Source organism: Strix aluco, chromosome Z (assembly GCF_031877795.1).
Source record: "Strix aluco isolate bStrAlu1 chromosome Z, bStrAlu1.hap1, whole genome shotgun sequence".
In the NCBI taxonomy this organism is placed as follows: domain Eukaryota; kingdom Metazoa; phylum Chordata; class Aves; order Strigiformes; family Strigidae; genus Strix; species Strix aluco.
Window position 1 is genome coordinate 7,480,514 of NC_133971.1, and position 19,872 is coordinate 7,500,385.

A 19,872-nucleotide genomic window follows, 5' to 3' on the forward strand; every position below is an offset into this window, starting at 1 on the left:
TTAGACTGGGTACCAACGGCAGTTATAGTTTCCCTGTGTTGTCCTTCACAGCCATCCTGACACATTTGCTGTTCAGTTTGTTTAAATTACCTGTACATTAACGTCGTATACAAAACTAAGCTGAGATGCTGAACATTTCTGCTCTTGTTTTGATTCAGCTGATTATATTAATATCTTCCATGACAGAATATTTTTGTTTGGTTTCTGTGTATTTTGGTTGCATATATGAATATATGAAAAGATTATATTAATACTTGTGCTACAATTTAAAAAAATACATTTAAATTCATTCAAGTTAGAAAGCTCAGTGATTCTAAAATAAAATAATAATGGGTTATTTATTACAGGATCAAAATGATCCTTAACACCACATTAAGTGCCAGTTGTATCTATATTTCATATTCATATTTCCACACTTGAACTTGAGGAGTGAATACATCTTGGTCGCGTTTAGATGAAATGTAAAATGATACTGCATATATAATACAGCTAGTTCTCGGAATTGCTCTATATTAGATTTCTTATGAAAATAGCACTCTTGATGAAAAACCTGTATTTCAGAGAAACTGATTTAAGTGTTATTATTTTTGAAGATCTTGCCAAAATTCTCATGACCTAACTTCTCCCTGAAGCAGGATTCAGTAAGAGGAAAAAAAGCTAAAGTATGTCTGGCATTGCTTACAATAGTTTAGCGTACGTTAGCAGTTTTTTCTGATTATCATTCAAAATCAGATATAAATTTTTTGAATAATCAAAAGCAAAGCTTTCAGTTGTATCATTAAAGTAATTAGAGTCTCAGCAAAAGGAGTATGAGAAGTAGGAGTTCCTACACCATACAGTACTTTAAACAAGTGCTGCTTAGTCTTTGGACTTTTGAGATCTGGTGTAAACACAAAGTTTCTTGGGTATTTTTAGTTGGTTTGTTTTTTCTTGACCTTGAACCCAGAAAAATAGTGCATACAACTTGCAGTTGCAATACCTTGCAGCCAGTTCTGCAGTAAGATGTTTCTGGTCATGCTGTTCAGCTTGTAGGACTCGTGAAGTCAGGTTAGAGGTTTGTTCTCCCAGAATGCTCTGAGACACATTTGTGCTACAAAATCTTACCAGTATGAAAATTTTTAATCATACTGATGCTGCTAATTCACTTTCGTGTGTTCACCCTGGCCTGCCTGTACTGCTACATTCACGGTGCATCACACTCACCGTGCATCAAGCCGTGTGGCAAAAATGTGTGAACCTTCTAGGTAGGCATTGCAGTGCCCCTCCAGAGAACACCCCGTTTTACCCTAATATTAGGGAATAAGGACCATTTGTCAGAGGCTCTGTCAGCCTGTAATTATCAACAGGCTGTTGCTTCCAGCAGTATATGGAAGGGTCACAAGTCGGGCTGAGAGCAAAGCGTTCTCAGGCACACCTCACTCGTGTGTGCTATGTGACAGTAGGTATTGGGAAAGCACAGTCACATCTGCAGTAGGAATAGTGAGAGGAAACATCGTTAAAAGGGAAAATCGACTTTTTAACTGTTTCAGACTCTCCCTGTGGAAATAATCTATTTTGAAGAGACGGACTCAAACTAGCACACTTGACAGCACTGGCAAGCACCTGGGCCTTACTAGGTCTAGCTCCACACCTTCATCTAAACCAGAGTTATTAATGCAGCTCCTTTTTTATCCTGACACTATTGCTGTGTTCTCAACAAACTGTTACTCCCTCTTCCTCTTTGATGCCAGTTTTAGCATCATTAAATCCTAAAATAGAGGTTTAAACTTGCCTGCATCATGGACACTGGTCCCAGTAGTTTCATTGTCCTTTAGAGGCACCATGCTGTCTCTGTCTGGAGTCCAGCAGGGACTTTTACTTGCGTGGTCTTCACAGCACAACACACCAGTACTGCGCTCATGTTTTGCCACAGAAGACAGGACACAAGGACACTTGTCTCCGAATAAGCCAGTAGCAGGAGGGATTGGCTTGTTGCTTGATGCAGCTGAAGGTGTGGGTACCCACCACCTCTAGTAATTCAGCAGCAAATGGGACTCTCCAGCTAACTCAGCAGATTTAGGGCTGATGTAGAGGAGGTTTATGGAGGAGACTTGGATGATAAGGGAATGAGTGGACAAGAGTGGCCATAGATGTGTCTTATATGTGAGGTCCAACTTCTCTCATCCATCACCAGGTAGATTTCATCATTCATCATCAAGTAGACTTCTAAAACATTAGAAGTCTCCTTTTGGTGGAAAATTTTAGTAACGTGATAAACTTCTTACTTTGGATAAAAATAAGGATTCCTTACTCTAAGCAAAATACCTGAAATTAAATGCCCAGATTAGTGAATGAGCTGGATAAGGATTTTTATAGATAAAGTCAAAGTCCTTTCTTTGTAAAATTCTTGGATTGCAAATGGAATTCTTCTGTGAGCTTCCATCATAAACCACTTCTTGTGGTAGCCTATGTGTTGCAGATTTTTATATTTCAGATACTGTACTAATGCAATAACTAACCTTTTTTATTTTTTATTTACTTTGTGATTTCTGTATTGTAAAAACCAGTCTAACCCATAGCTAGTTTTAATTTTTTTAATATAGTAATCTATTTTTACATTGTCAAGAGTGGCGCTGGTAAAGAATGACCACAATAAGTTTCTTTCAAGAATACCTTTTCAATTAATAATTGTAAAGATATATGATAAATTCAGTATTCTAGCTACAAAAGCAAATACAGTTTTCCATTTTTAAGGAGGTAAGATACTGTACAAAAGTATTAGACCATTTAAACTTTCCTGTTTCATCTTATTATGAAAAACAGGGAAAGCAAATTGCAGATATTCAGAGTGTCAAACTAATGGAAGTATAAATGATGAACAACTTATAATGCATGCAGAAAGAAGGCATGGTTTGCTGTGGGTCTGTGAAAAAAGAACTGAATAATTAATCAGGATAGAATAAATAAGAATATTTTTAATGCAGCAGTTGCAGGTTTGTTTATTGATCTACCTGGTATAAGTTCTTAAAACCATTGGATAGTGCAAGCTAGAAAATGTAATATCCCTAAAACACTGAAAATGCTTTATTTCTGGTTTTGGGACTTCAATGCCCATCAGCGAAGATAATCCCAAACAAACAAACATGAAAACAGAAAAAAAGCCTAGTACATTACATAATGAAAGATAGAAGTTGATGTTTCTGTAACACCTAAGACTGGACTATTGCAGAATGCCTATAACTGTAATATTCCTACAATTATTAAGCAGTACTTCAAATGTCAGTAAAATTGACCTACTATTACAGCCACTCAAACTTTGCATCATTCTGTTCTCCTTCCCAGTCAGAAATACAAAGCAGAGATGGTTTTGCACGAGTGGTATAATTAAATCTCAAATAATTAGGTCAGTTAAAATCCACACATTGAATACTTTACCCCAAAACATCATGGTCCACAATCAAAAAATGGCCAACATTAGTAAATGAATTTAATTTTGAGTAACTAGCCTGAAGCAAAGGCTAGTTCCCTTCTGGTTGAGACCTTTTTCTCCGGAAACCACGAGAACCAAGATTGAGTAAATCAGTCTGGATCAGTTGTTATGTAATCACCTCCACAAGACCTTGCTTTTCTTCCCCCTTCATTATTACAAATTATTTCTCTGATACCCATCTGATAGCACTGCTCAGATGTTTTGGCCACCCTCTGGGCAGCTCTCCAGGATGGAACTTCAGTCCTCAAGCAGAAAGCTTTCTGAGGAGGCTGTAGAAGCTCTCCAGTCTCATGTGTTGCCTTCATCTGGCTCCTTTCTACATATCTTCTTCATCCACATAGTTGTACAAAACCCACTCGTCTTAAAAAGTGGTCACTTTGGAGCAGTATGCCTTTCACAGGAATTGGCAGCACCTCTGAAAGTAATGCGTTTCATTACACGTGTGAAGTAGACTTACGGTCATTCATTGCTATGTCTGTAGCTCAGGAGACAGAGAATCACCCTATGCCCATTTTACCAGTCCTGGAGAGTTGTGCACTCTCTGAGGTTCACTGAGGTTCACTCTCTGAGTTGTGTACTCTGAGGTTCACTGAGGAGCAGTATCTACCAGATCTCTCTGGTATCACTGCTAAGTCAGATTCAAAAATAAGAAAAAAAATAATTCTTTTTAAGAAACCATTATTGAGACAATTATGAAAATGTTATCTTCAGGCATATTTCTTATAACGCCTTGTTAGGAGGTTTAATGGCTAACATAAATCTTAACATACAATTTTAATCCTTTTCTTAAACTATTAAGTATATTTTGCCATTTTTCTTTTTTAAAGTGCAGGAAATGGCATGAATTCAGTGCAGGCAGATCCCTATATCCCTGTAGGAGCACTGCATCCTAAGAAGTCATTCCCTTCTTCTCTTACATCCTTTCGTAACCTGGGGGCTCTGTCAGAGGCCACATTTGTGGAGGACATCTATGACCCATTGAGTGTATTAAGGCACTCTGGCATGCATTAATGCCTGGTATAGTTTAGTTTAAATAATGTGAGCAGGAGTGAGGGATCCTGGGATGGGAGGCTTCTGAAAACTGGTTGTGTATGAGAGGAGGTGCTGCTTAGCTCTTTTTCTGAGATCTCGCAACTTTGACAGTGTTCTGCCTATCTGACTTCATGCTGTTGAGATGCGTTTGCCCAGTGATTTATTACAGTCTGTTCAAATGCTTTGTTCTGTGGCTTTGGCTCCACTGGACATTTTACAGTGCATATTACATGGCTGGTGAAGATGGACACAGCTAAGGTAGCATAGGGGCAATCAGGAATTAATATGCAAGGGGGGATGATACTGTAATAAGGTTCATCATTATTAGTGCCCCTTTAATGGGCTACTCCTTCTTAGTCAGAGACTGGAGTGCAGGCTATTTTGGACATTTTAAGGTGCTCAGGCTTTTAACATCATTGATTTTCTTCATCAGTGATGCTACTGTTGTCATTCTTCATCTAGAAAACCTGTACATATGGAGGTAAGATCCAACACACTTCACTCAAACTGTATCTACACCTATTCATGATTTTAATTGACATTGTTACCCAATGCTCAGTTTAAACAGGTCATTTTTGTGCTTAAAAAAAAAAAGCTGAAAACTTTTATCTTCTGTTTTCCTTTGGAAATGTAGATAATCTGAAAGTAATTAGAGGACATTCACCGAAGCCATGCAAAAGAAAGGAAGGGTAACAAAATTATTCTGTTCTTCAGGAGTTACTTCTGTGCATTCACACCACTTGCTTATTTCCCCCTCTGTCTGGGAGGCCAAGAGACTGCCACTGATCTGAGAGAAGTACCTGACTCCTTCCAGGGACTCGCATGATATTGTGTGCACCTAAGCAGCATCATATGCCAGTCTCATGAACTTCAGGCAGTGGCCAAAGAATAGCAGTGGCTAGCGGAGAACCGTCTTTATTTGCTACAGCTTTATAGGCTGGTGGTTGGATTGGTTTGTGGTAGCCTCTCATGAGAAGGTATTACAATTTAAAAGCATTTGCTGCATCCAACTCACCTGCCTGGCTTTCTCTGTCAATTGCAATTATATAGTATTTTAACACTGATCCTGCAGACAAGATCCTTGCATAAATAAGACTGTTTATTACAGAGTTTTCTAGTGAATTGAAGTGTTGTACTCAGTTCTGAAGCCAGCATGTTTTGCAGTCTTTGTATTTTAATGATATGTTCTAGACTTCTGTTTGGAAAGAACATACAGCTTAGATGCTAAATATGCTACTGGTAGTTGTTCAGAAGTTTGATTCCAAAGCATAGTTTAAGCCATTGAAAAGTCTTGTGTTAATTAACTATTTCCTTTCTGCTTGGTTTAAAAAGGTCAGCCCTTCTTTGTGCCAGTTTTCAAAACTTTCCAGCATTATTCTTTAATTTCCTAGATAGTGTGCCACGACACCTGGAAATACAATTTTCACATCTGCATCTTTTGGATATCAAGTGTGCGCGGACAATAGAGTGATAAGTTAATAAACGCAAGCCATTCATATTCTGTAGGGCAGGTGTTGGCAGGTCATTAGTAAGCTGCAAGTGGCTCTCGATGCATTGTGTGTGGGTGAGTACTTTCACAGAAGATTGTAAGCCTTTATGGGTGATTCAGCCTTGTGCCCTACAGAAACATATTGCAGGAAGGAAGACTGCTAGAAATTAAAAGTAATTCAGGTTCCAATACATGACAACAATAACAGTTTGGCTTCCCTTTTTGTGGCAATCTCCTGCTTGTAAATTGCCAGAAGCAATATTCTTTACTTGCTTATTCAAACTGAAGGATTTGCAAAGGTAACTAATTTCATCCTCTGACTCATGTCTTAGAAACCCTTTTTTTCTTTACCCTCCAAAAACATAACCTGAATTCTTCTAATTTGCCATGGTGGTTATTTGTGGGGTTGGGAAAATCATAAGCATTACCAGCAGAATCGTAAGCATTCCTTCTTGTACTGTTTATAGCAGAATCCTGATTTGAAGCTTGATGTAGTTCTGAAAGAATATTACAGTCTGCTAAGATTATCTTTAAAGTGCTTGGAAATTGCTGATAAAATGCATAAATTTCTTTATGCTATATGTATATCCTTGTGCATGTGTGAGGATGTTTATACACATAATACAAGAAAAAGTGTGCAAGGTACATTCACGTTTGTATATATATAAACACACTCAGATGCAATATTTTTAAAAACCTAGTAGAGATTTATTTGACACATATTTGTATATCCATGTGATCTCTAGCATCCTTCCCCTCAACATACCTTTGTTATTTTAATAAATCATTATACTTGTATAAATGAAGACTTAACACTATACAATTTTAATTTACCTTCAGATGAAACAATGACATCATGACATATCCAGAGAATTACTTTCTGCATTTTGGTCAGGTTTTGGGGGCTTTTTTGATTTGGGTTTTTTTTTTTTTTCTGTTGGGTTTAATGCCTACCATGCAATGACAAAGGTTTATTCTCCCTTTGTTCTTTTCAGAGTGCTGCAGCAGCTCCCAGTCCAGTGCTAGGAAACATTCCCCCAGGAGATGGCATGCCAGTAGGTCCTGTACCACCGGGTTTTTTTCAGGTATTCAGAAAAATTATGATTACAGGAATTTTAGGATAGAAAATCCTCCATAACACTGTTTACAAGTCTATAGAGAAGGTCCTGTTCTAAACTATGTCTTACTATATGGTGCAATACTTGAGAATTTATTTTTTAACAGAAGTGAATAAGTGGAAAGGAAGGGATCTCTCTGACTGACAAGTATTTCATTTATGAAATAGTACAGTACAACTCATTTCAAAATTTCAAGGATAAGAAATGGTGCCAGTTTATAAGTGGAGACTGAAAATGCTTGAATATAATTTTAAAGTAATTTCTTGTGATAATACACATACATTGCATTGAAACTTTAAAGTAAGAACGTTGTTGGTCATGTTTAGCTCTGTGGTAAAGCCACAGGCCGGATTTTTAAGATGCTCAAGTTTCAGTGGGAATTAGACCTAGGCAATTAAGAATATCCCACTGAACATCTCCTTGCACATTGGAGGTCTTAAGCCTAATGCCTAAAAAAACAAGCCAAGGATTTAGACCATGTGTTGCTTCTATAAAGTTTTGTCATAAATGAAACTAAATACACAGTTAGCACTTTGGACGTTGACAGGACAGAATACTATGATGGAAAAAATTGCAGGTTTTAGTGCAAGGCCAACCTAACAGTTGTAATCCAAGATGCATCTCCTCTTCACTAAAGCTTGGTTGTTTTTCTTTACACTGGCAAACTGTGGCTGTGCAGCAGGAGCAAAAAGTAGCAGCATCTCTAGCATTGAAACAGCTCTTTAGGAAGAACAGAAATTTCCACTTCACAGACTTGATCTCATGATGTGAAAGAAACAACCCAGATTTCCAGGATTGTGATGTGGGGAGAACGTCATCATAGGATGTTCTGTAAATACCAAATGCTGAAATCCAAGTAGAGAAAAGTGTCTTTCTCCTTCTTCTCTGAGATACACAGACAAAAGAAGCATATTTCATCTGGAAAAAAGGAAGAAATGTTTTATTTATTTTTTTATCCAAATGGTGTTTGCACAAAAATGGCAGAATATCAGCAGTCTTTATTTGCACTATATGTACGTGACAAAGTTATTATGTGTGGTCTTCCTTTTCCTACAGTCACAGAGGGAAAAACTGCTATCTGCAGTATTGATGCCTACATAAAGAAACCCTGAACCTGGCATGAACACGTTGTTTCCTTCATCAACTCAAAAGCCGAGGCGTAATTTTTAATACATGAATGAAAAGTTACTTGCAAGTGAAGGAGAAAATACCTTACTGTTGCCAGTCACAAAATCCTCAGGAGTTGGCAGAACTAATTAATTATTTTATTTCTGCTTTTACTGTTTTTAACAGCTGATTAGGTAAATTTTTTTTAAAACACAACTTTATCTTAATTTTTATATTGAATAATATTTCACTTTATTTTAGCTGTCTACTCCAGTTGTAATGTCAAAGGAATTTAAAGTTTGTTTTCTTTTACTGTCTTTGAGGACAATTAAGAGGGGAAAGGGGTTCAGATAGGGCAAGTATGTGAAACACAGAGGAGAGAGTAACTATTTCAAAGGTTTTGTGGGAGTTTTGTTTTTAGAAGTGTGAAAAGACTTCTAGCCACTCTAGATCTTTAAAGATGTAAGAAAGACAGGATGATAGAAAGTTAAGTATGGTTAAACTTCCTTGTCTTTCAGTATCTGACTTAAGTCTTGCTATCTGACTTAAGTCTTACTTGAAGCCCCACCAACAGCCGACTCTTTTTGCAAGGCCTGGGATGGAAAACAAACAGGGAAAATCCATTTTCAGTGTAACATACTTTATGACATTAATCAGAGCTATCATGAACTCAACAGCATAGCCAATGAGTCTTCTGCAAGGCAGGTTCCAAGAGCTGGTCTACACAGTCTGTTCTGGTCTCCTCAAGACATCACCCTTCACCTCTCCTTGAAACTGCTGGGTCTGTGCCATCATGTCTCTCTGTAACATGCAATACTCAAGATTAGTCCCATACGGTTTTAATTGATAGATATCTACTTTCCTCAGTTGAATGACCTTGTCAACAGAAGAAACATTTTTCAAGAGATTGTTACTTTTTGCTGTAGTCATCTGCTTAAGAGTATATGTAAAGAAATAACATGCTAGTTAGCAAATCCAACTGCAAGTTCGATAGTGGATGAATTGATGTGGTTGGGAGCAATCCCAGTAAGGGGACCTAAGCCAAAATCCAGTCAGTTACATAACAATGTGCTGAAACTGTAAGGTGTGTATAAAGCAAGTATGTACAGACAGTCCATGACAATGTGTTGCTCTGTTGGAGTGAGTGTTGTCAAGAAGCAGTTAATACCTGGTTGTAATACCTTCAGACAGAGCTGAATCTTACCAATGTCAATTTATCTGAAGACAAGAAATTATATTGGCAGACATAGCCGTGTATGTGAACCTTGAAAATTGAGGAGCATCATCTGCTGCCATAAAAAGCAGGTGAAATGACAAGCAAGAAAGAGAAACTTGTGATCAAAACTTCCTACTTCTTTCATAGGTGCTTTCTTTCTAGTACACCTTTAACTAGACAGTCGGTTTCTGTATACTCTTCAGCAAGTCGTCTGATCTCACTGATCACAAGAATAAACCAAATCACAGAAAACATGTTCATCTGTCTTGATGTGAATACAGAGAAACTTCAGCCTTTCTATGAACTGCCAGTCTTCTTTCACTAAGAGTTTGGAATTTAGACCTGCAATTTACTCCTATTATGAAAGTGAACAATTCAGGTTTTTAAGATTCAGAAGATTATAGAAACAGTGAGAGAATGGTGCTTATATCTATATTTAGTTCACTAAGACTTTGCACTACGAAAACATAGTAACATTTCAACACCTTTGCAACCTAAGATTTATCTAGAAGGTCATCCTGGAATGATAAAGGTGCCTTTTGCTTTCATGAAATGTTTGGATTGGCCTAAGGTAAAGCTGTTGACAGCCATTACCTTCCAGCTCTGCTTGGCTAACTCAGAATTGCTAAACAATTTAATGTCATTTCATTTCTCATCAGTAGTGTCTCTTGGTTTTGTACTGCAACTCTACTTCGGTGTGCAGCACTAACCACTAACTGGGATGTAAGCGAAATGGATGCTTTTGCTGCTGCAGTTACTTCTTACCAGACAAGTTAGGGGAAGGTGGCAACTTAGATGGGGACTGTGCTGGGAACCAAGAAACACTACCTGGGTTACAGTTTTATTGGCACTGCTGACCACTAGTGTTATTTCTGTGACCTTTATTGTTTAGAAAAGAAAATAAATATCTTTTATTTTTCAGAAAAGAAAATAATCAGTACACTAGTATAGCATGTGGAGGTAGAAGTATGGTTTCTCAGACAGTATCTGGTAAAACACTCTTCTTAAAATGAGGTTTTCACATATATGTAGGCCACTAGCACTAACATTAATTAGCAATCTCTGGCATTTTATGCCTGGTCCACAGCGGTGGACTTCCGAAGCCAACAGTTGAATTTGTCTTGTATCTCTTTGTACTTGTAGTATTATACTTCAGTTCAGATGATGGATGATGATCACTACAGTGCTGACAGTCCAAAAAGGCAACACCTTGCAATGATACAGTGAAAGAAAGGTGGTAGAGTTGTGCACAACTATTATCATCAAATTAAATGACTTTTTAAAAAAAGTGTCAAAAACTAAATTTGAAAGTCAAGGAAACAGTTTTATGTGGTGTTAGGATGTGTCTTAATTTCATCTACTGGTGTGTATGTATTTTAATATAACTTTAAATTTCATAGCTATGTATATTTTTATCATTACCTTCTTTCAGTACATAGAATAGGTGATACTCTGGAAATAAATAGAAGTTACACAGTAACTGAATCTGCTCTTGGTTCATATGCAGCAAAACTGAGTGTGAGACTGCATACAGGAGGAGGGACAATAGTTCTGTCATACAAGACTCCTAAACCCAAAAAAGTTTGAGTGGATTTTGTCTCAGGCTGAAATAACTGGTCAAGTGCAGTTCAATGGGGGTGATGTCTGGTGGGTCAGTGGCTAAGTTGTTTTCTTGAATATGGATCCTCAGAGAAGGTTAATCGTTGGTTGACTTTAGTAAGGTCTTTGACACCGTTTCCCACAGTATCTCAGGGTGAAACTGGCTGCTTGTGGCTTGGATGGGCACACGCTTCGCTGGGTAAAAACTGGCTGGATGGCCGGGCCTAAAGAGTTGTGGTGAATGGAGTTAAATCCAGTTGGTGGCCGGTCATGAGTGGTGTCCCCCAGGGCTCGGTTTTGGGGCCACTCCTGTTTAACATCTTTATTGATGATCTAGACGAGGGGATCGAGTGCACCCTCAGTAAGTTTGCAGATGACACCAAGTTGGGTGGGAGTGTTGATCTGCTCGAGGGTAGGGAGGCTCTGCAGAGAGACCTGGACAGGCTGGAGCGATGGGCTAAGGCCAACGGGATGAGCTTCAATAAGGCCAAATGCTGGGTGCTGCAGTTCGGCCACAACAACCCCCAGCAGCGCTACAGGCTTGGGGAGGAGTGGCTGGAGAGCTGCCAGTCAGAGAGGGACCTGGGGGTGTTGATTGACAGCCGGCTGAACAGGAGCCAGCAGTGTGCCCAGGTAGCCAAGAAGGCCAATGGCATCCTGGCTTGTATCAGCAATAGCGTGGCCAGCAGGGACAGGGAAGGGCTCTTACCCCTGTACTTGGCACTGGTGAGGCCGCACCTTGATGACTGTGTTCAGTTTTGGGCCCCTCACTACAAAAAGGACATTGAATGACTCGAGCGTGTCCAGAGAAGGGCAACAAAGCTGGTGCAGGGTCTGGAGCACATGTCGTACGAGGAGTGGCTGAAGGAACTGGGGTTGTTTAGTCTGGAGAAGAGGAGGCTGAGGGGAGACCTCATCGCCCTCTACAACTACCTGAAAGGAGGTTGCAGAGAACTGGGGATGAGTCTCTTCAACAAAGTAACAAGCAATAGGACAAGAGGGAATGGCCTCAAGTTGCACCAAGGAAGGTTTAGAGTAGATATTAGGAAGCATTTGTTTCCAGAAGGGGTTGTTGGGTGTTGGAATGGGCTGCCCAGGGAGGTGGTGGAGTCCCCATCCCTGGAGGTGTTTAAGAGTTGGGTTGACCCAGCGCTGAGGGATATGGTGGAGTTGAGAACTGTCAATGTTAGGTTAATGGTTGGACTAGATGAACTTCAAGGTCTTTTCCAACCTTGGTGATTCTGTGATTCTGTGAACCAGACTGCGAGCCTGGATGCTAAAACATGATGTGCAGTTCATCCCTAAGTTACCCATGTTTTTCCTGGGTAAACCAAGACAAGTCATTTCAATTCTCTTTCTTCATGTTACTCCACCTGTTAAAACAGAATGTAGTCAGTGACAATCCTTTTAAAAGGTTATTAATTACTTGGGCAACAGAAGTCATAAAACTATATTAGATTGAAAAGGGTAAGGTGGCTGTATACATTTCTGAATTGCTCATCTAACTCCAGTCTGAGTCTTGAAACACATCATCAGTTTACCAGTTTTCCTCTCTAGACAACATCCTGTACATGAAGCTAAGGTGTGAGGAAGGCACTTAGCTACTATGGTAATACTGTCATTTAGGACATTTTCTGTGCTGTTTTTTAGCATCAGAGTTACTCTGTTGGTAGTTTCTTCATATGCCATCCACAGAGATCAATGTGACCCAGTCTTTGTCCCTCTTTTTGGAGTCCTATCTGACATTAAAATAGGGTAACTAGAGGATTATTACTTACATTACTTATTCAGATTATAATAATTATTTACCTTTGGGTCTAGACATTAGAGGATGCATATAATGTCAGCAGCCAGAGCTTTACAAATTGTTCTAATAAACTTATTTACAGTGAGTTAAATTCATCCACTTGTGATCAAAGAGGATTAGGGAATGAAATTCAGAGTTGCAGATTTTCACAGCCAATATTCCAGTGTCTGGCCTGAGGACAGCCAGCATTTTTCACCAGGGTTGGTTATGTGTAGTTCAGAATTGTTACTTGTGAAAGCCTTCTTAGATACAGGCAGAGTAATGTCCTCAAAGTGTTCAGTACTAGCCTCACTTCCTTCTTCTTGAGGACAATGAGGTTGGAAAAATATGATGTTTTATACTTGCACATCATGGTACAGTATGTATTTAGAAAATAACAGCATGAACATTTGGAAATATTGTCACAGAAATTTTGAAGCCTGGATACACTTCTGTTCCGCAGCACGTGCCAGTGTGCCCGTGTGAAGTGTGAGGGTTGTGTTCAGGTGCAAACCACTGCTCTTCAGGTAGTGAAGTGCCAGCCTGTTTCCATCCATCTCTTCACTGATCTTTAAATTGGCCAAAAAATTTGAGATACATTGCATTTGGTTTTTTTGCAAACTATTTGTTTGATCTTTGTGGACAGTATCAGCTTTAGTAGGCAAATAAACAGAGGCCAGAGGGAAGTTTTGAGCTTGTGTTCATTGAATTATTCTGAATTTTTAAACGGAATGAAAAGTGTTGCTTTTACAGGATTTTATTTATCTTTTAGTTACTTTTCCAGTTTTAACACACCTAAATGCAGAGTTAAAATCATAGAATCATGGAATGGTTTGGGTTGGAAGGAACCCTTAAAGGTCATCTAGTCCAACCCCTGTGCCACGGTCAGGGACACCTTCCACTAGACCAGGTTGCTCAGAAGTTCTAGGTTCTAATCCAGTGGAATTCATCATGTTTCTCCAAGTTAGTGACAACTAGCACTGTTGAATATCTGACCCTGGTTGCTTACTTTTGCTCTGCAATCGTGAGAAACATTTAAATGCATGTTTAATTAAGCCCCAGTTATCTTCACCTCTTTTATTACCTGGTGGTCTAAAAGTTTGCTGTGTCTGCTTTTGTATAAGGAACCTGTCTGGTTTTCAGAGGCACTCAGGCAGGTAACATTGGGTTTGTACTTAACTCACCTGGGAAACACTGCTGAATAGTTAACTCATCAAGTGCCAGATGAGATTTAGAGGAAGCAGGTTGTCTGATAATTGACAGTTCACTTGTTTGATTTGGTAATATTTTTAGAAGTTAAGTTCTACCACTGACTATGCCTTTTCACATATAAGTAAAGCACTCTTTCTTTTAAATGCATTATTTTTTATTCAACAAATTTGTTAACATTAGTTCTAGTTGAGCTTGCCACTAAACCTGATTTCTGTAGTGCATATATATATATATTCTAAAGGAATTGTCAAATGTTTCCTTCATTCACCAATTTGTGATCATCAGATATACTTGGAATGGCATGGGAAAAATGTGTCGACACCATGTTTGAAATACAAATGTTACATATTCCTCTTATATAAAGGGGGGGGCGGGGGGGGACGGGGGAGGAGGGGGGGACGGGGACGGACGAGACAGACCAAACCCAATGCACCAAAGTAATGTGAGGCTGTCGTGCCATCTAGTGGCAGTTGTTCATTCTCATTTTAGCTCAATCCATATTATTCTATAAAGTATTATTTTTAGCCTTGTTGTGCCTTAGTAGAGGTGACCTAATGCATTAGGAGAGTATCATTACAGTAAGACACATGAACAGAGAGAACTTTTACATTTCTTTTCCTGCCTTGCATTACTATTTGCTATAAAAAATGAGTTTAAATAGCATTTAGATAGTGAAAATAAGCAAAGTAAGTTAGAGAACTAAAAATCAATAATGACGCACACCTCTTGCATTTTGAAACAGAAATAGTGAACTATTTATATTTTAAAAGAAAATGGATTTCTAAGCTCACTTTTGTGTGAGGATGTAAAATATAATGTGCTGTTTAAATTTATACTTCTATTTACAGTCTGTAGTAAAGTCATGCTATGAGACATTTTAAAAAGATAGAACTTGTATTACAAATTCAATAAATGCAGCATTTGATTAGAACAGTTAAATCTTTGCTATATACCCCCAAGAAAACTAACAAGCAAAATGATGATTGGGCTGTTTTCCAAGGGAAAGTGTAGAATATGTGTTCCTTTTTAAAAGTCATTGGTCAAAGTCTCCCAAACAAATATGGATGGCACCTTTATATATCCTCTGATTCCACAGCAGCTGGTGTAAAGACAGCCCATTTGTGGTTTCACTCAGTCCTTGCACTCACTTTAACCTAGCTCATGTGTATTAGTCTCCCAAAACTACTGCATTGGCCAGGGATCTGCTGGGAACATGATCCTCAGCCCCTTCACACTTGCAGAACATCCTCCCCAATTGCTCATTTGAACAAGCATCCAGCAGTAAGAATGATGAGGAAGGAGAAATCCTCCAGTGTCCCTTTAAAGCCATTTTGGAGTGGCTGTGTTGCTTCTGTGAATTGTCCACTGAGGGGTCGTTGTTTGCACAAGGAATGAGGATTCCTAATTCCAGCTGCTAAATTACATGACTAAAGCTGGAAGATGCAGGCATCTCTCAGACTGGTGTTCACAGGACCATAACGTGGATCTATATCGATTTGAAAATGTTTTGGGGTTTTTTTTTAAATGCCTTTGATCTCTTTCAACTATTGTTTTCCCTTAACACTCACATAGTTTCCTGGTTTTCCAGGGAATTACCGTTTTTTACCCCCCATCTTCAAACAGCCATACTTCATTAACAATGGTAGCATCCTGCTTCGTCACTTACCTTTAACTGCTGAGCCTCATGTTATTCCCACTTCTGCAGCACTGCCTTTTTTTTATTCTAAACTAAAATATACAAATCATTAAAAATGATCTGGAGCGTGACTGCAGAATTAGATGGATTTTCTACATGTTCACACCTATCCTAAATTCCAGTGGAGCAAATGAGATAATTGCAGGGGAAGGAGTGAAAAGTTAAAGAATTGGGCCCTTAGCAGAGCAGATACAGTGAAGTCTCAGAAGCTTAAAAAGTATCATGCGTTGTTAAAACATTACTGTGAGCGAAGGAAATGTCACCAAAACTACAAATACAGTTTGTGTGTAAAGCTAGCAGCTTTGGTAGGCCTTGAAATGCTTTGAAAATAGATTTTAAAGGGGATTTTTTTCCCTGGGTTTATATAATTAATTTTAGTAAGCAGAATTTTATTGTATTTTTGGAATCTCTGTTGTTTGTAAAGACATCCACCCCTGTATAGCAGACTGACAGCCACTGGGAATACTCAAGTGCATAAAACTATGTGTATGTCTAATTCTTTGTAGAATTGGGATCTGTGCATTTTTGTCCTTGCCAGTATCAGGCTGTATTTTAAAACGCTTTAATTTTTAAAATTACTTTGACTTTTTAGACTATGTGAGATTGAATTAGCATCTAGAGAGATCTGTAAGTAGTTTGTGTTTGTTCCTCTCTTTTTTGTTCATTGTCTCTAAATGCCAGGAAAAAAGTCAACTTTAAAAAGAGAAAGGTGTCCAACATCTGCTGGCTTTGATAATTCTATCCTACAGTCGTGTTAATGGTTTTACTGCTCATAACCGTTAGAACAAATTAAGACTGCTCAGCTTGAGTAGCTAAATAAGCTCTGAGCCCAGCTTCCCCTGCCGCCCCTTCCATGTGTACATCTCAAGCAGCCACAGACCCACTGCTAGCTGTGAAGTGGTGCAAGGGGAAGAGGTGGAGTTGGGCACAAGTCATTTTTCTAGGAAATCTGTTCTGAACTTTATAATCTTATCCTGAAAATTCAAGTTCTCTCTTTGTGAGATAAACCTCAGAAATTTAAGCGTACGGATCGTACACTGAAATTGGCATTATAGTTGGTGCTGAAGTGATACTAAAGAGTAGGAGAAGGGCTGTCATTTATATACCATGCTTCCTTCTGCTGAGGTTAATTCAGTTACTGTCAGAGTCTGACTCTTGCTTTTTACATGAGACACAAGTGCTTGGGTTTGAAGCCAAAATGACGATAATGCAGGTAGCTTTGAAATAGTGTATTTATTAAATACAACAGCAGGAATAACAAACTCCAGCTTGTCATTGTCAAAGTTGTTCCAAAAACTCAATTGCATATCATAATCAGGGGTGATTAGGTGGTTTACTAAGAAAATGCTTTCTTAAGCTTAGTGATCTGTGTGTGTGATGCCTGGATTATAAAAGCACAGTTTGTTTATTTTTTGAAAAGAGGGTGATACTCCTTGATGTTTTCATTCTACGTTGTCAGGTTTGAAATACTCTATTTTCTGTAACATTTGTATTTAATAAAAATTAAAGTAAAAAGTATTAACCTGATTTAAAATGCATGTAGGTAATAGCCCTCTAAAGTTTCATTTCTTCCAAAATTTCCATTAAATATCATGTGTAGAACTTAGCCCGTTTCTCTCCCATTTTCTAAATCTTCTTGAGTGTGAGATAATGACATTTCCCACAAAGTGAGACAGATGTAATAACAGTATAATTCCTAAAGATCATCTATTATCAAAATGAGTGTTATTTACTTTCTCAAATTTCTGGAGAAGTAGCCAGGCAAGTGGGCAGACCCTGCTCTTAGCATCACAGAGAAATGTCTAGCTAGGGACAAAAGGGTTTTGGTGGTTTTTTTTTTAAGAGGGTTTGTTTCTTCATTCTGCTGTGCCATGTATGCAAGGTATGAATTGCAGTATTCTTCCATATGGTGGAATGAGTCCTGTATTTCTTGACCAGGGATAAAGCATTAATTTTGTTTGAAATGCTAGTATTGTTGTAACTTTTGGAATTTTAGATGTGGAAAGACAGATGTGTGTGAAAGGCTTTTCAATTTTTAATATTGATATTTTTAATTTTGTGCTATACTCTAAATTAAATCAAACCTCTTACTGTTGCTATTTATAGGTTGCTGGAGTGTGTCAGACTGCTCTTAGAAAACCATAAATACGGAAATTATTTTTACAGGGATCTTCGTCTGAAGCACAGAGGAGAACTTGCTCATGGAAATAGGTTTGGTCATCAGGAAAGGCCAATGTAGAGAGAAATCCTGTCTTGGTGCTGAGAATCTAATACAATTTTATGTGAAACAGTGTAGATGAAAACATCTAGTTTGATTTATACAGGTAGATTGCAAGTTGTGTAGTGTGTAACCCAAATTTGATCTCTGAAACACTTTAGCAAAATATAAAACCAAGACCTCTAACACTGTGGTAGCCATTTGGGGAGCACAGGAAGACAAGAAGGGTTGTATAATTAATAGTAAAACGCAGTTGAATAGGAAAACAATTTTTTGTTAAGAATGGATGATAGCCTGTCTGAGCTTTGCAGTGGATAAGTTACGTGTTTGTGCTTATCAGCAGGCTGTGCCTGCACAAGAGTGTCATTTTGAGAGCTAATTTAGTTTAGTCCTGGTTAGAATTAAAATGTGTTAATGAGGAGTATCTTATACGCTGTGGTGACTGTTACTGCTGATGGAGATGTCCACAAAAAAACACAGAGGAAACTAAATAAATGAAAGTATATGAATTGTAAACTCACTTGGATACATTCAATTCACACATATTTTATGGTTCAGCACTGGTATTCTTCAAGAGTACCAAACCCCGTTTCATTGAAAATGGAAGTATGCACACCAGTGGGAATTGTAAAGCACCTCTAAACCATTTTATAAAATACAGAAATCTTAAGGAGATACATTAAAATGTTACTTCCTAGTCATTTTTCAGTACTGCTACCATAATAAGAAAATTAAGTAAAACTATCAAGCAGTCTTATTTCTTGCCATTTGGACTATAAGTAGTTAAGTGATGTCAATCTTTATAACCAGAAATAGAGTTTGAAAACCAAAAAAGATGAATTGTATTTTCAGAGACAGAATAGGTAGCTTCGCAATTTAATTCATTTTTTTAATGGAGGAGAGGAGAACAAAGATTTCTGGTTTATTTCACTTCTAATTTAGAACTCTAAATTAATAAGTGAAGAGACTTAGTCATGAGAATTCCCACCTATCTTATGACCTTGATGGTGGCAGCTTGGACTCTCTTACAATACCTACTCCTCCAGTAGCAGCACAATTAATTAATTTGTCATAGTGTGTAAACATTAGATCTGCAGTTCCAGTTTCAGTAGTGTTTAGAATTTGTGCTGATTATGGTGACTGAATTATACAAACCAATTAATACCATTTCAGTCCTTTTTTTATACTGAGTGCTAAAACTGTGTTGTATCTTGTATTTTTTAATTTGTGTTGTGCTCTTGTTATTCCCCTAAGTGATGTTCTCCAGTTAGGAGCATCATCCACTTCTCAGGGTGTTGAGACATACAATCTAAGCACATTGCTCTAAATTTGATAATGCAGGTTAAAAAAACCCCACAGTATGCTGAAAAACAGTTATCACTTGTTTTTTGTTTGCTTCTAAAACCATTAATTTAGAGGTGGTTTTGGGAAGCTCTGCAGAGCACTGTCTGGTGCAAGCAGAACCTGTTCCTGTGCTTTCTTAAGCCATGAAAAATGCAGGAAGACAGTGGCATGGGTGTCCTCTTCTGGGTCGGGATGGAGCTGTTGTTAGAGACTGATCCTCTCTCCCCGCTGTCCGCCACTGAACTGCAGTGGGGTGGTGCTGCCCCAGGCTGGGACAGAGAGAGGTCCCTGGCAGGCAGAGGTGTCCCAGGTAAGGCCACTTGCAGGCGGTTGGCCAGGCTTGGCTGACACTGTGCTGAAGTACCCAAGATATGTAAAACACCTTCCCTTTTCTGAGATTTCCTGTAGGAATGCTCATCTTGGGCACAGCAGGAGGGCCGAGCTGGGCAGGGACATCTTCATGGCATGAGTGCTCAGTGCATCAAGCTGGGGCTTCCATGCATCCGGCTTAGCAGGTCACCCGCTGCAACCCAGTTGGCCTCAGAGGGTGTATTTTGGCTGGATAAGTGCTGCCCTGCTTTCTGCA

The 19,872-nt window shown here is 38.6% G+C and overlaps 1 protein-coding gene across 11 annotated transcripts in view; it reads left to right on the forward strand.

Annotated features, from left to right (window-relative positions):
• SSBP2 (single stranded DNA binding protein 2) overlaps positions 1 to 19,872 on the forward strand; it is a 204,999-nt gene that overhangs the window by 128,584 nt on the left and 56,543 nt on the right. For 8 of the 11 annotated variants that reach the window (XM_074813282.1, XM_074813289.1, XM_074813280.1 and 5 more), the window contains exon 5: positions 6,986 to 7,075. The exons of the other annotated variants lie outside the window; for them this stretch is intronic. In XM_074813282.1, coding sequence (XP_074669383.1) covers positions 6,986 to 7,075 — 90 coding nt within the window. The remainder of the gene's footprint in view (positions 1 to 6,985; positions 7,076 to 19,872) is intronic. 11 annotated transcript variants of the gene reach the window in all.